At 47.6% G+C, this 15,278-nt stretch overlaps 1 protein-coding gene across 2 annotated transcripts in view; it reads right to left on the bottom strand.

Moving 5' to 3' along the window:
* The window catches only part of CRPPA (CDP-L-ribitol pyrophosphorylase A), a 322,588-nt gene that overhangs the window by 297,689 nt on the left and 9,621 nt on the right, over positions 1-15,278 (bottom strand). For both annotated transcript variants that reach the window (XM_029071083.2, XM_039912943.1), the window contains exon 2: positions 9,603-9,879. In XM_029071083.2, coding sequence (XP_028926916.1) covers positions 9,603-9,879 — 277 coding nt within the window. The remainder of the gene's footprint in view (positions 1-9,602; positions 9,880-15,278) is intronic.

Here is a 15,278-nt window from a genome sequence, read left to right as displayed (position 1 = left end):
AGTCTCCCAAGAGCTTACTACAGTGCTCTGCAGATAGTAAGTGTTCAATAAATACGATTAATTGATTGATCTGAGAGCCCCAAGGCTCTTTAAACCCTTGAATGATGCCATTTCTACACGTGGGTAAGAAGATACGAAGCAAGGAAACTGTTGCACTCAAAGACCAAAGAAGAAAACTAACTTTGAGGCTCTAAGAGTTTCAGAAAGCAAGAACTGAGAGGTCCAGAAACAAAAGGAGGAGCTATCAGTTCTTCATCCCAAAAGATCTGCAGGGGGATAAATTATTAGCTCTAGCCCAAGTAGATGCAAAGAGAAGCAATCAATAAATAGTATTTATTGAGACTTACTATGTACAGAGCACTGTATTTAGCGCTTAAAAGAGACTAATATGATAGAGTTAGCAGACACATTCCCTGCCCACAAGTCTGGAGGGGGAGACATTCACTGAATACTATTTCATTCAGTCGCATTTATTAAGCACTTACTATTAATGTAAACATTAAATAACATTAACATTAATAGAAATAAATAAATTACTCTAGATGAAGGGGAGGGGTGCTACTTAGAAGCAGCATTGTCTAGTGGAAAGGACATAGGCCTGGGAGTCAGAGGACCTGGGTTTTAAATTGGGATACATTAATAATAATAATAATAATAATGTTATTTGTTCATTCATTCATTCAATAGCATTTATTGAGCACTTACTATGTGCAGAGCACTGTACTAAGCGCTTGGGATGAACAAGTTGGCAACAGATAGAGACAGTCCCTGCCGTTTGACGGGCTTACAGTCTAATCGGGGGAGATGGACAGACAAGAACAATGGCAATAAATAGAGTCAAGAGGAAGAACATCTCATAAAAACAATGGCAACTAAATAGAATCAAGTTTGTTAAGAGCTTACTATGTGCAGAGTCCTGTTCTAAGCACTGGGGTAGATACAGGGTAATCAGGTTGTCCCATGTGAGGCTCAGAGTTAAGCCCCATTTTACAGATGAGGTAACTGAGGCACAGAGAAGTTAAGTGACTTGCCCACAGTCACACTGCTGACAAGGGGCAGAGCCGGGATTCAAACCCATGACCTCTGACTCCTCTTACCTGCTGTGTGTTCTTGGGCAAATCACTTCTTGGTGCCTCAGTTTCTTCAGTGCTCTGCACATAGTAAATGCTCAGTAAATATGACTGATTGATTGAATGGCTGTTGCCAAACTCAAGTCTAGATCAGGACCAAAAGGGAGTGACCTGACTCTGGAAAGGAAGCTGGCATACATGTTCTCCCACGGGGAACATTTAGTCAGCAAAAGTCCAAGGGGACAACTGCATATATCCTCTTGACAGCTGGGTTTATTTTCAGAGGAGGAATTTTCAGTGGGTTAATCGGAGCGAACAAATCAGAGGAGCGTGTTGAGAGGCAGTGATTCAACAAGGACAGAGAAAGACAGAGGCCTAATGTTGCCTTCCACTGGGCACATGCCCCATTTTCAACCTTTCCCAGATGATTCATTGTTCTGAGGAAAAGTAGTCACAGAAAGATTGCCAATTAATCCTACACAGGAAACTTGAATTACTACTACGGTTTTCCACAAAATTATTTGGAACTTTTTTTTTCCTAATTCAAAACAGGTTGAACATGAAGACCGGGGGCAGTTGTTGAGGGTTTTGGCCTAGCCTGACAAGAAAAGCTGCTCAGAGTAAGATTTCAGAGACACTCTCAAAATTGGCTACAAAGCGACTGTCTCAACATAATCAGCAACAATTTCACAGAGCTAATCCATTGTGGTACTGCAGTGCCTGAATTTTACAGAAGATGATCAAATGTGAACGCACACTTCAAGTCATATACAGATGAAGCGAGTTACTGAGGAAACTGAGCTGGCTGATTTGGACTTTGCATACAGCTATCCTTTGTTTTTAGGAAGCCTGGCCTAGAGGAAAGAGTGTGGAATTGAACTGCTGAGTGTCCTTAGGCACATCACTACACCTCTTGGATTTTTGACTGTGGTATCTAGTAAGCGCACCATGCTTCAACCGCTTTGCTAAGCGCTGAGGTAGACTCAAGATGTCACAGTCCCTGTTCCACAAGGGGCCCACGCTCTAAGAGGGAAGGAGAATGGGTATTTTGTCCCATTTTACAGCTGAAGAAACTGAGGCAGAAATACTCCCCCTAGATTAGTTCACAGATAAGAGGCAGAGCTAGGATTAGAGCCCAGGTGGCCAAATGTCCCGTCCCCACGATCTTTGCCCTAGGCCATGTTGCCTCCATTTCCTCATCTGCACAAAGGAGCTAAGATCCCTTCTCTCTCTACATCTTAGATTATGAAACCCCATGTGGAGCAGAAACTATGTTTGATCTACCTATCTTGTACCTACCTCACTGCTGAGCACCGGGCTTGGCACCCAGATCGCACGCTTAGCTCCTCTCAGACAATTCATAGCAGTGTCTGCTCATTTTCCTCCTTGTTCTCATGCTCCCTCCCTCTCCTTTTTCCCTCTTTCTGCCTGGCACTCCTCCCCCTCCGCACTTCACATCCAGCAGACCACTGCTCTCCCCCATCTTCAGAGACCTCCTAAAATCATATCTCCTCCTGGGGGCTTTCTCTGATTAATCTTTCATTCGATCGTATTTATAAGCACTTACTGTTTCCAGAACACTGTATGTACTAAGCATCTGGGAGAGTACCATATAACAATAAACACATTTCCTGTCCACAACAGGCTGACAGTCTTAGGGGAGGGAGGAGGAGAACGGGACACGACACATAGACATTAATACAAATAAATAAACGACAGATACGTACTTACGTGCTGTGGGGTTGGGAGGGAAGAAGAAAAAAGGGAGCTAGTCAGAGTGATGCAAAAGGGAGTGGGAGAAGAGGAAAGAAAGTCTTAGTCTGGGAAGGCCTCTTGGAAGAGATGTGCCCTCAATAAGGCTTTGAAGGGAGAGGAGAGTAAATGTCTGTGGGATTTGAGGAGGAAGAGTTCCAGGCCAGAGGCAGGAGGTGGGTGAGGAGTGGGCAAGGGGTTAGGAATATTGAGGCATAGTGAGAAGGCTGGCATTAGAAGAGTGAAGTGTGTGGGCTGGGTTGCAGTAGGAGAGGAGAGAGGCAAGGTTAGAGGGAGCAAAGTGATGGAGGGTTCTAAAGCCAATGGTGAGTAGCTTTTGTTGGATGCGGAGGTAGATGGGCAACCACTGGACATTTTTGAGGAGTGGGGTGACATATCGTGAATGTTTCTATAGACATATGATGCAGGCAGCAGAGTGAAGTATGGATTGGAGAGGGGAGAGGCGGGAGGCTGGGAGGTCAGCAAGGAGGCTGATGCAGTCATCCAGGTGGGATAGGATGAATGACTGTATTAATTGGTAGCAGTTTGGATGGAGAGGAAAGGGCAGATTTTAGCGATGTTGTGAAGGTGGGACCGACGGGATTTAGTGATGGACTGAATATGCGGGTTGAATAAGAGAGAAGAATCAAGGATAACGCCAAGGTTATGGTCTTGTGAGACAGGAAGGATGGTGGAGCCATCTACAGGGATGGCAAAATAACAGGGAGGTCAGGGTTTGGGTGGGGTGATAAGGAGTTCTGCTTTCGACATGCTAGGTTTGAGGTGACAGGGGGACATCCAAGTAGGGATGTCTTGAAAGCAAGAGGAAATTTGAGAATGCAGAGAAGGAGAGAGATCAGGGTTGAAGATGTAATAATAGTAATAAAAATAATGATAATAATGATGGTATTTTTTAAGTGCTTACTATGTGCCAAGCACTGTTCTAAGTGCTGGGGGAGAGACAAGGTTATCAGGTTGTCCCAGGTGGGGCTCACAGCCTTAATCCGCATTTTACAGGTGAGAACTTTGAGGCCAAGAGAAGTTAAGTGACTTGTCCAAAGTCACACAGCTGACAAGTGGCAAAGCTGGGATTAGAACCCACGACCTCTGACTCCCAAGCTCGTGCTCTTTCCACTAGGCCATGTTGCTTCTCACTAAGCCACAGTCTCCCACGTGCAGGACAGAATAAAAATAATATCTGTCCTCTCGTCTTCATCACCTATGCACCGGATCCCTACCACTTTAGGATTTTGATAGTTGTCCCACTCTCATCCTCCTTACATGCTTCCCCTTCTCCAGCTGTACTTTATTTTATTGTTTGTCTCCCATACTAGATTTTAAGTTCCCTGAGGGCAGAGACCATATCTACCAACTCTACTGTAATCCCTCAAATACTCAGTTCAGAGCCCTGTGCACAGTAAATGCCCCCAAAATACCACTTTTGTAAGGCGTTTGTTAAGCGCTTACTATTACAGTTAAGGCACTGGGATAAGCACTGGGAAAAATACAAGCTAATCAGGTAGGAGGCAGTCCATGTCCCATATGGGGCTCACAGTCAATCCCCACTTTACAGATGAGGTCACTGAGGTACAGAGAAGTGTGGAGACTTGCCCAAGGTCACACAGCAGACAGGTAGCAGTGGAGGGTTTAGAACTCAGGTCTCTCCCACCCCTAGGCCAGTGAGCTATCCACTAAATGGCATTGCTTCTCAATCATGATTAGTTATTAAATGTCTGCTCTGTGTCAGGTACTATACAAAGCACTGGGGGACATCAAGATAATCAATGTGGACAAACTCCCTGTCCCTTATGTGATTCATGACGTAAGTAAGAGGGGTGACAGGTATTGGATCCCCATTTTACAGATGGGGAAACTGAAGCAGAGAGAAGATATGTGACTCATCCAAGGTCACACAGCGGGCAAGCGGCAGAGCCTGGATTAGAACCCAGGCCCTCTTGACTTCCAGGCCCAAGTGCTACTTCCACTAGGGTAAACTGCCTTTCTGTACTCAAAAACAGAACAAGGCCAAGTATATAAATAAATACATGACAGAATGACTCTAGGAGTTAAACTTCAAAGCTACTATGGTGCTGACATTGTAAATAAAGGGATGATAAGGAGAAGAGATAGAAACCAAGAGAGAACCCCTAGAGTCTATTCAGCAGTCAGCAGCGTGGCTCAGTGGAAAGAGCCCGGGCTTGGGAGTCAGAGGTCATGGGTTCGAATCCCGGATCTCCCACTTGGCAGCTGTGTGACTGTGGGTGAGTCACTTCACTTCTCTGGCCTCAGTTACCTCATCTGTAAAATGGGGATGAAGACTGTGAGCCTCATGTGGGACAACCTGATTACCCTGTATCTACCCCAGCGCTTAGAACAGTGCTCTGCACATAGTAAGCGCTTAACAAATACCAACATTATTATTATTATTATTATTAGCCACTCCCAACAGTCTCAAAGCCGCTCTCACGGCTTTGACTACCATCTCTACGCAGATGACACGCAGATCTACATCTCCGCCCCCGTCCTCTCCCCCTCCCTTCGGGCTCGCATCTCCTCCCGCCTCCGGGGCGTCTCCACCTGGATGTAGGCCCGCCACCTAAAACTCAACATGAGCGAGACTGAGCTCCTCATCTTCTCTCCCGAACCCGGTCCTCTCCCAGACTTGTCTATCACCGTGGATGGCACTACCGTCCTTCCCGTCTCTCGGGCCCGCGATCTCGGTGTCATCCTTGACTCGTCTCTCTCGTTCACCCCACGCTTCCTATCCGTTACCGAGACCTGCCGGATTCACCTCTACAATATCGCCAAGATCCGCCCTTTCCTCTCCACCCGGACGGCTACCTTACCGTTACGGGCTCTCGTTATATCCCGGCTATACTACCGTGTCGGCCTTCTCTCTGACCTCCCTTCCTCCTCTCTCGCCCCGCTCCGGTCTGTTCTTCACTCCGCTGCCCGGCTCATCTTCCCGCAGAAACGATCTGGGCCCGTCACTCCCCTTCTTAAACACCTCCAGTGGTTGCCTATCGACCTCCGCTCCAAACAAAAACTCCTCACTCTAGGCTTCAAGGCTCTCCATCACCTTGCCCCTTCCTACCTCTCCTCCCTTCTCTCTTTCTACCGCCCACCCCGCACGCTCCGCTCCTCTGCCGCCCACCTCCTCACCGTCCCTCGGTCTCGCCCATCCCGCCGTCGACCCCCGGGTCGCGTCCTCCCGCGGTCCCGGAACGCCCTCCCTCCTCACCTCCGCCAGACTGATTCTCTTTCCCTCTTCAAAACCCTACTTAAAACTCACCTCCTCCAAGAGGCGTTCCCAGACTGAGCTCCTCTTCTCCCTCTACTCCCTCTGCCATCCCCCCTTTACCTCTCCGCAGCTTAACCCTCTTTTTCCCCTTTTCCCTCTGCTCCTCCACCTCTCCCTTCACATCCCCTCAGCACTGTACTCGTCCGCTCAACTGTATATATTTTCGTTACCCTATTTATTTTGTTAATGAATTGTACATCGCATCGATTCTATTTAGTCGCCATTGTTTTTACGAGACGTTGTTCCCCTCGACTCTATTTATTGCCATCGTTCTCGTCTGTCCGTCTCCCCCGATTAGACCGTAAGCCCGTCAAACGGCAGGGACTGTCTCTATCTGTTGCCGACTTGTTCATCCCAAGCGCTTAGTACAGTGCTCTGCACATAGTAAGCGCTCAATAAATACTATTGAATGAATGAATGAATAGCCCGGGCACTAAGAAAATTAAAATCGTACTGAATGAGCACTTACTACATGCAGAGCTCTGAACAAAGCATTTGGGAGAGTACAATAGGACAATATAACAGACACATTCCTTGCCCACAAATGAGCTTACAGTCTAGAGGATGAGACAGACGTTAATATAAATTAATAAATTAGAGGGAGGGACATGAGTGCTGTGGGGCTGAGGTGGGGGGTGACTAAAGGGAGCAAGTCAGGGCAACGGAGTGGAGAGAAAGAAATGAGGGCTTAGTCAAGGAAGGCCTCTTGGAGGAGATGTACCTTCAATGAGGATTTGAAGGTGGGAAGAGTAATTGTCTGTTGGATATGAGGAGGAAGGGCTTTCCAAGTCAGAGATAGATGAGATTGAGGTGCACACAGTGATGAGAAGGTTAGCATCAGAGGAGTGAAGATTGCAGGCTGGACTGTAGTAGGAGAGCAGCAAGGTGAGGTAGGAAGGGATAAGCTGATTGAGTTAAAGCCAATAGTAAGGAGTTTCTCCCGTCTCGGGACGGCACCCGGAGAGTTTCCAGTAATAATGTTGGTATTTGTTAACCGTTTACTATGTGCAGAGCACTGTGTAAGCGCTGGGGGAGATACAGGGTGATCAGGTCGTCCCACGTGAGGCTCACAGTTCATCCCCATTTTACAGATGATGTAACTGAGGCACAGAGAAGTGAAGTGACTTGCCCACAGTCACACAGCTGACAGGTGGCAGAGCCGGGAGTCGAACCCATGACCTCTGACTCCGAAGCCCAGGCTCTTTCCACTGAGCCACGCTGCTTCCCAGTACTCTACCAATCTTGGCCACGTGAGGGAGAGTTTCAGTAGAGGCAAACCCATTCTATCCCTAGCTTGGTCAGCGGCTAGCGAATGGAAGGTCATCTGCTACAAGTCAAAACTCACGTGTGCTGGGCAGCAGCGGCATCAGAGAGAGTCAAGGGTGGAGACTCAAGATTACTACATGAAAGGAGGCAGTGGTAAGCCACTCCCATATTTTTACCAAGAAAAATCTCTGGATACACTCCCAGAAGAACTGCAGATGTAGAGTGGGGCGTTACCGGAGAGATGTGTCCGTGGAATTGTCGCTATGGGTCGGAGATTTGACAGCATAAGACAAGACGGGAGTTTCTGCTTGACGATGAGGTGGATGGGCAACCACTGGATGTTCTTGATGAGTGGGAAAACAAAGGCTGAACCTTTTTTTTTAGAAAATGATCCAGGAACCAGAGTGCAGTATGGATTCAAGTGGGGAGAGACAGGAGGCAGGGAGGTCAGCAAGGAGGCTGATATAGTAATCAAGGTGGGTTAGGATAAGTGCTTGGATTAACGTGGCGGCAGTTTGGATGGAGAGGAAAGGATGGATTTTAGGTTGAACCGACAGAATTTGGTTATGGATTGAATACGTAGGTTGAATGAGAGAGAGGAGTCAAGGATAACGTCAAGGTCAAGGGCTTGTGAGACAGGAAGGATGGTGTTGCCGTCTACAGTCAGGGGAAGGTCAGGGTTTGGGTGGCAAGATAAAGAGCTCTGCTTTAGACACGTTAAGATTGAGGTGATGGTGAGACATCCAAGTAGAGATGTTCTGAAAGCAGGAGGAAATATGAGATTTAAGAGGGGGAGAGAGATCAGGGTTGGAGTTATAGATTTGGGAATCATCCACAGAGAGGTGACTGTTAAAGCCATGGGAGCGAATGCATTCTCCAAGGGAGTGGGAGTAGACGGAGAATAGAGGGGGACCCAAAACTGAAACTTGAAGGGGACCCCACATAGGGGTGGGAGGAAGAGGAGGAGCCGGCAAAAGATAACGAGAATGAGCGGCCAGAGAGATAGGAGGAGAACCAGGAAAGGACAGTGTCAGTGAAGCTGAGGTAGGATAGCGTTTCCAGGAGAAAGGAGTGGTCAGCTGTGTCAAAGGCAGCTGAGAGGTCGAGGAGGACTAGGATGGAGTAGAGATCAATGGATTTATTCATTCATTCCATAACATTTATTGAGTGCTTACTATGTGCAGAGCACTGTACTAAGCACTTGGAATGTACAAATCGGCAACAGATACAGTCCCTGCCCTTTGACGGGCTTACAGTCTAATAGGGGGAGACAGACAGACAAGAAAAATGGCAATACATAGAATCGAGGGGAAGGACATCTCATTAAAACAATAGTAAATAAATAGAATCAAGGTGATGTACATCTCATTAACAAAATAAATAGGGTAATGAAGATATAAACAGTTGCGTGCACGAGTACAGTGCTGAGGGGATGGGAAGGGAGAGGGGAAGGAGCAGAGGGAAAGGGGGGAAAAGAGGGTTTAGTTGCGGAGAGACGAAGAGGTGGGGTGGGGGTAGAGGGAGCAGAGAGAAAAGGGGAGCTCAGTCTGGGAAGGCCTCTCGGAGGAGGTGAGTTTTAAGTAGGGTTTTGAAGAGGGGAAGAGAATTAGTGTGGCGGAGCTGAGGAGGGAGGGTGTTCCGGGACCACGGGAGGACGTGGCCCAGGGGTCGACGGCGGGATAGGAGAGAACGGGGGACGGTGAGGAGGTGGGTGGCAGAGGAGCGGAGCGTGCGGGGTGGGCGGTAGAAAGACAGAAGGGAGGAGAGGTAGGAGGGGGCAAGGTGATGGACAGCATCGAAGTCTAGAGTGAGAAGTTTTCGTTTCGTGTGGAGGTCGATAGGCAACCACTGGAGGTTTTTAAGAAGGGGAGTGACAGGCCCAGAGCGTTTCTGCAGGAAGATGAGCCGGGCAGCGGTAGGGGAAGTAGCATGGCCCTGGGTGTCAGCGGACCTGGGTTCTAATCCCGCCTCTGCTAATTGCTAGCTGTGTCACCTTGGGCAAGTCACTTAACTCACATATGCCTTAGTTTCCTCTCCTCTAAAATGAGGATTAAACACCTGCTCTCCCTCCTACTTAGCCTGTGAGCACCATGCAGGAAAGGGACTACGTCCAACATGATTAACTTGCATCTACTCCAGCACTTAGAACAGGGATGGACACATAGCGCTTAACAAATATCATTTAAACAAAAAGAGGTAGCCGACACACTTACCCCTTGTTCCTTCGCCGCAGTGACAACTCTAAGGAGGACGTCTTCGGGAACGAATGGCCTCACGGCATCGTGGATAATCACCACCTCCGGTTTCTGGAGTGGCGAGCTGGGGTCAGTGCCCGAGAGGGCTTTCAGTCCGTTGAAAATCGAGCGATGCCGTGTCGCTCCGGCTTCAACTACAGTCACTCTCTTGTGCCGATATTTCTCAACGATGGACTTCATGGCTTCGATGTTTTCGCTCGTCACCGCCACGATAATATCTTTTATCCAGCTTACTCTGAAGGAAAGGGCACGAGAACACAATCGTTACAGGAGAAAGGAGTCTAGAGAGAGCCAAAAGAAAGTTTACCCCGCTATATGGTCAGATTGGGGTCACGTGCTTTCTGTGTGACCTTGGGTAAGTCACTTCACTTCTCTGTGCCTCTATCCCCTTATCTGTAAAACAGAGATTAATTCTGCGAGCACCAAATGGGGCATGGCCAATTTGATTAGCTTGTATTTACTCCAGAGATTAATACAGTGCCTGGCACATAGTAAGCGCTTAACAAATATCATTTTTAAAAAAATGGCAGACATAGTTCAGCGTAATGGAAAGAGCACAGGCCTGGGAGTCAGAGGACCTGAGTTCTACACTGGCTCCACCACTCGTCTGTCTTGTGACCTTGGACAAGTCGCAACATTCCTGCAGCTCACTTTCCTCACCTGAAAAATGGAGTTTCAATACCTGTTCTTCCTTCTTTTTAGATTGGGAGTTCCATCCAGGATAGGGACTGTGTCTGACATGATAATCCCGGATCCCAGGATTTACTACAGTGTTTGGCACACAGTAAGTGCTTAACAAATCCAAAATTATAAATTGTCATTATTATTAACTCTCAGATACTCTCAGAGAAGCAGCGTGGCTCAGTGGAGAGAGCACAGGCTTGGGAGTCAGAGGTCATGAGTTCTAATCCCAGTTCCGCCACTTGTCTGCTTGTGTGACCTTGGGCAAGTCACTCAACTTCTCCATGCTTCAGTTACCTCATCGGTAAAATGGGGATTAAGACTGTGAGCTCCACATGGGACAACCTGATTACCCTGTATCTACCCCAGTGCTTAGAACGGTGCTCGGCACATAGTAAGCACTTAATAAACACCACTATTATTATATTATTACTTACCAAATTTTTATCCCAAAATAGCTGATCCTTTTTCTTTCCATCAAGTGGATTGCATTCTTATGAATTTTCATGTGGTGGCATTCACCTACTGAGGCCCCACAAAGCAAACTCACAAATAAATAAAATTCAATCAATCAATTGATTGATAAGGAATTAGAGGCAGAGAGAAGCTAAGTGACTTGCCCAAGGCCACAGAGTAGGCACCTGGCAGAGCCAGGAATCCAACTCGGGTCCTCTGACTTCCAGACCTGTGCTCTTTCCATCAGGCAACGCTGCTCCTCACTTGGATTGCAGCCCCTTTTGGGACAGGATATCCTCCCCACCTCTTAGAACAATGCTAGACACATAGTAAAGGCTTAATAATAATAATAATAATGTTGGTATTTAAGCGCTTAGTATGTGCAGAGCACTGTTCTAAGCGCTGAGGGAGATACAGGGTAATCAGGTTGACCCACGTGAGGCTCACAGTTAATCCTCATTTTACAGATGAGGAAACTGAGGCACAGAGTATAATAAATACCATAGCTAGCATTATTTTTTGACAATTGTATTATACCTACCTCAGCCCAGGATTTGGTACATAACACCTAACAAATATCACCAACATTACTACTAGAGTCTAGTTAATTATTCTATTTGTTAAGCATTTACTATGTGCAAGGCACTGTATTAAACTCTGGGGTGGAGACAAGCAAATCAGGTCGGACACACTCCCTGTCCCATTTGGGGTTCACAGTCTCAATCCTCCTTTTAGAGATGAGGTAACTGAGGCCCAGAGAAGTAAAGTGAGTTGCCCAAGGCCACCCAACAGACAAATGGCAGAGCCAGGATTAGAAACCATGACCTTCTGACTCCCAGGCCCGTGCCCTATCCACTCGGCCGTGCTGTTTCCATAGTCTACCATAGCCTTCCTGGGTGTGCAGGTCCACGGTGAGGTTGATTGGCTGCCTCTCCCTGAGGAAGAATGCCAACATCCCTTCTACTTCCTACCCTGGTCTCCCACGTTGGGCTGATGACACTTTTCACAGCAGGTTTTTCATATTGAACTGCTCAGCCTCTGCCACTGTCTTCATCAGCAACTCTCCTCTCAGGGCTTTGACTCAAGGACTTTGTTTGAGACTCCAAAGAGGCCACCATATGGTGGTTTGCAACAATAATATTTGCGGTAGCGAGCGCAAGAGCCCGGGAGTCAGAGGACCTGGGTTCTAATCCCGACGCTGCCATTGGCTTGCTTTGTGGCCACAGCCAAATCACTCGGCTTCTCTGCTTTCTCATCTGTAAAATGGAGGTTCAGTATCCACTCTCCCTCCAACTTAGACTGTGAGCCCCATGTGGGAGAGGGACTGTGTTCAACCTGATGATCTTGTATCTACCCCAGTGCTTAGTATAGTCCTTGCCACATAGTAAGTGCTTGATAATTACCATAATTGCGATTATTGTGTGTCAAGTACTGGGACAGATTCAAGATAGCCAGGTTGGACACAGTCCCGGTTCTACATGGGGCTCGGTGTAAGTAGAAGGGAGAGCGCATATTGAGTCTGCACATAAAAGACAAGGAAACCAAAGACCAGAAGTTCTGATTTGCCCAAGGTCACAGGGTAACTGGCAGAGCCAGAATTGGAACCCAAGTCCTGTGACTCCCAGGCCCACGCTCTTTCCAAAATTGTTTCCTCTTTCCTCTAGTCTGAAAGCTCATTGCAGGCAGGCAGATGTGTCTCTTTATTGTTGTACTGTACTCTCCCAAGTGCTTAGTGGAGTGCTCCGCACACGGTAAGCACTCAATGAATATGACTGACTGAATGAATACATGTTTTCATCGGGTGAGAGGAAGAATCCTCTGGCGCAGTTTGGATTCACAGAGCTGAAGGTTTAGGCTTCTGAAGCTGCAGAAGAGGTGTCCTTTTCCTTCCCCACAAGGCGGGAAAGTAGCACTGCCTGAAACAGCTTCTGGGCTAGCTTCTCGGGGGGATTTGTGCGGCTCGAGGTCACGCTAGACCTCAGGCAGCTCTGGACCCGAACCTCGGACCTGAAACTCCCGAGGAACCTACTACATGGTCGCTTTGGTCTGTGTCCCTTGCCGGCTTCGAGATCCCTTCCCTTCACCCCCACACGCGTGCACATCTCCATGACCTAGTGGATAGAGCACAGGTCTGGGAATCAGAAGGCCATGGGTTCTAATCCCAGATCTGCCACTTATCTGCTATGTGACCTTGGGCAAGTCACTTCACCTCTCAGGGCCTCAGCTACCTCATCTGGCAAATGGGGCTTGATATTGTGAGCCCCACATGGGAGAGGGACCAACCTGATTTTCTTGAATCCTTGAAAGTGCTTAGTACAGTCCCTGTCTCATAGTAAGCGCTTAACAAATACCACAATTATTATCTCCCCTCACCAACACGCCCTGGCGGCAGCAGTAACATCAACAGCTCTTTGGGAAGCAGCGTGGCCTAGTGGTTAACTCATGGACCTGGAAGCCAGAGGACCTGAGTTTTAATCCCAGCTCTTCCAGTTGCTTCACTTCTCTTTACCTCACTTTCCTCAACTGCAAAATGGAGATTTAATTCCTGTTCTCCCTCCAACTTAGATAGCTAGCCCCATGTAGGGCAGGGACTGTGTCCAACTTGTATCCACCTCAGCGCTTACAACAGTGCTTGACACAGAGTAAGCACTCAACGAATACTAATTTAAAAATTCCTCTCCTCCCACTGTCTTTTCCACACTCCCAGCTAGTAAGTGGGAGACGGAGTTCAGTCACCACAAACCTTCCAAGGACTTGGGAGAACAGCTGCGGTGGTCCAAACTGGGCCTCCAGCCCCCTCCAGATCCTGCCATGGGGGTGAGCACCAGATTTACCCACACAAGCTTTGGATTTGGAGGAAAGAGACCCTGGGGTCAACCAGCAATCTCTCTTCTCCAGCACCCTCCCTATTCCTTCAAAATTTTAAGTTTGCAAAGAGACATTCAGGAAACTTTACAAAAAGTTGCTTTATGGAAATCACCTTGAAGGATTTCGCCTGATTAACATTTCATCGAGCAAAATCCACCAACACGTCAGGGAAACGTCATGCCATTACAGAGATGCCGCTATTACGAGCATCATCTAGTCGATTATGAAATGAAAGGGACGGATGCCGTTTTATAGCAACTGCCCTGTCCCTATGGAGACCCCCGCCTCCAAGTGAACTGACCTGCCAACAACGGCTGACAATAAAACCATGACAACTTGTCAGAGCTCAATTGTACTCCTTCCCACCCTCCAAGCAACAAGGAAAAACTATTGAGAAATCTTCCTTGTGGAGGAAGATTTTTGGGGGTGGAAGAGGGAGGGAGGGGTGGGAGAAGGAGGGAAGGGGAGCTAGAGGGGAGGGTGTTTTTCAATTGTTCTTGTTTGTTTATTTTCTGGGTGTCTCTAAGCAGTTATCATCCTTAGAACTTTAGCTCCTCCAGGGCCTGGATCCTGGCCTACGTTTCAGAATACTTGGGATATTAAACAAAGACTAGAAGCAATAATATCAAAATGCAAGTCGGGTGTAAAATACTGGCAAGAGAGGGTGGGAGGCTAGGAAGAGCACTGAGAGAACCGCCCTCCCAAGAGGGTTGAAGGCTGAGAAGAGCAGAGAGAGCCACTCCTCAGGGACAGCTCTGGGCAGGTGTAATCAGCCAGGACATCAACTCTCAGCTCTGGAAACAGATGTGAGAAAGCAAAGTTTCAAAATGCCTGGGCAAGAAAGAAGTCGCCACCCCAAACTGGGAGAGGAGAAAACAGAAGGTGGTTTAGAAGGTTGAGATGAGGTGAAAACCACATTCTCAAACCACCTCATCAACACGGGAATGGAGAAAAAAGGCCCCTTCCAAATAGGATTGTTCAAGTTTGTTAGCGAGTTCACCGTCACCCAGATCTCCCACACGGCTGAACTGCCTGCTTTTTGAAGGGGAGATTAGCCGCACATTCTCAAGTGATTTAGGGTATGGAATGTTACTGTGCAATTTTTCTGGAAGCCAAAGAGATTAACTTTGTTCCCTGAGCTATTAGACTCCTTTCTTTTGAGGGTAAATTTCACCATGAAAACTGTTTCAAAGCCAGCTTTTACAAATGGGCCTTTCCTTCCTTTCTTTTTCAATAGATGCAAGAAATGAATATGAACCCAATGTCATGTACAGCACCCGGCCCGGGCCCGACAAAAACTTCTGATGGTTGCACGGCTGGCATGGGACAGGTCCTGAAGCAAAGGTCGAGAGATTATAAACTCCTGAGAAATAGCATGGCCTAAAGGAAAGAGCTCGGGCCTGGGAGTCAGAAGGACCTGGGTTCTACTCCCGGCTCTGCCCCTTGTCTGCTGGGTGACCTTGGGCAAGTCACTTCACTTCTCTGTGCCTCAGCTACTTCATCTGTAATATAAGGAATCAGACTTGTAAGCCCCTTGTGGGATAAGGACTGTGTCCAACTTTATTGGCTTGTATCTACCTCAGAGCTTAGAACAGTGCCTGGCACTGTTCTAAGTAAGTAAGTAAGTAA

This window comes from Ornithorhynchus anatinus, chromosome 8 (genome assembly GCF_004115215.2).
Source record: "Ornithorhynchus anatinus isolate Pmale09 chromosome 8, mOrnAna1.pri.v4, whole genome shotgun sequence".
Classification (NCBI taxonomy): domain Eukaryota; kingdom Metazoa; phylum Chordata; class Mammalia; order Monotremata; family Ornithorhynchidae; genus Ornithorhynchus; species Ornithorhynchus anatinus.
The sequence above is the reverse complement of the archived record's forward strand: the minus strand, read 5'-3'. Positions and strand labels throughout refer to the sequence as shown.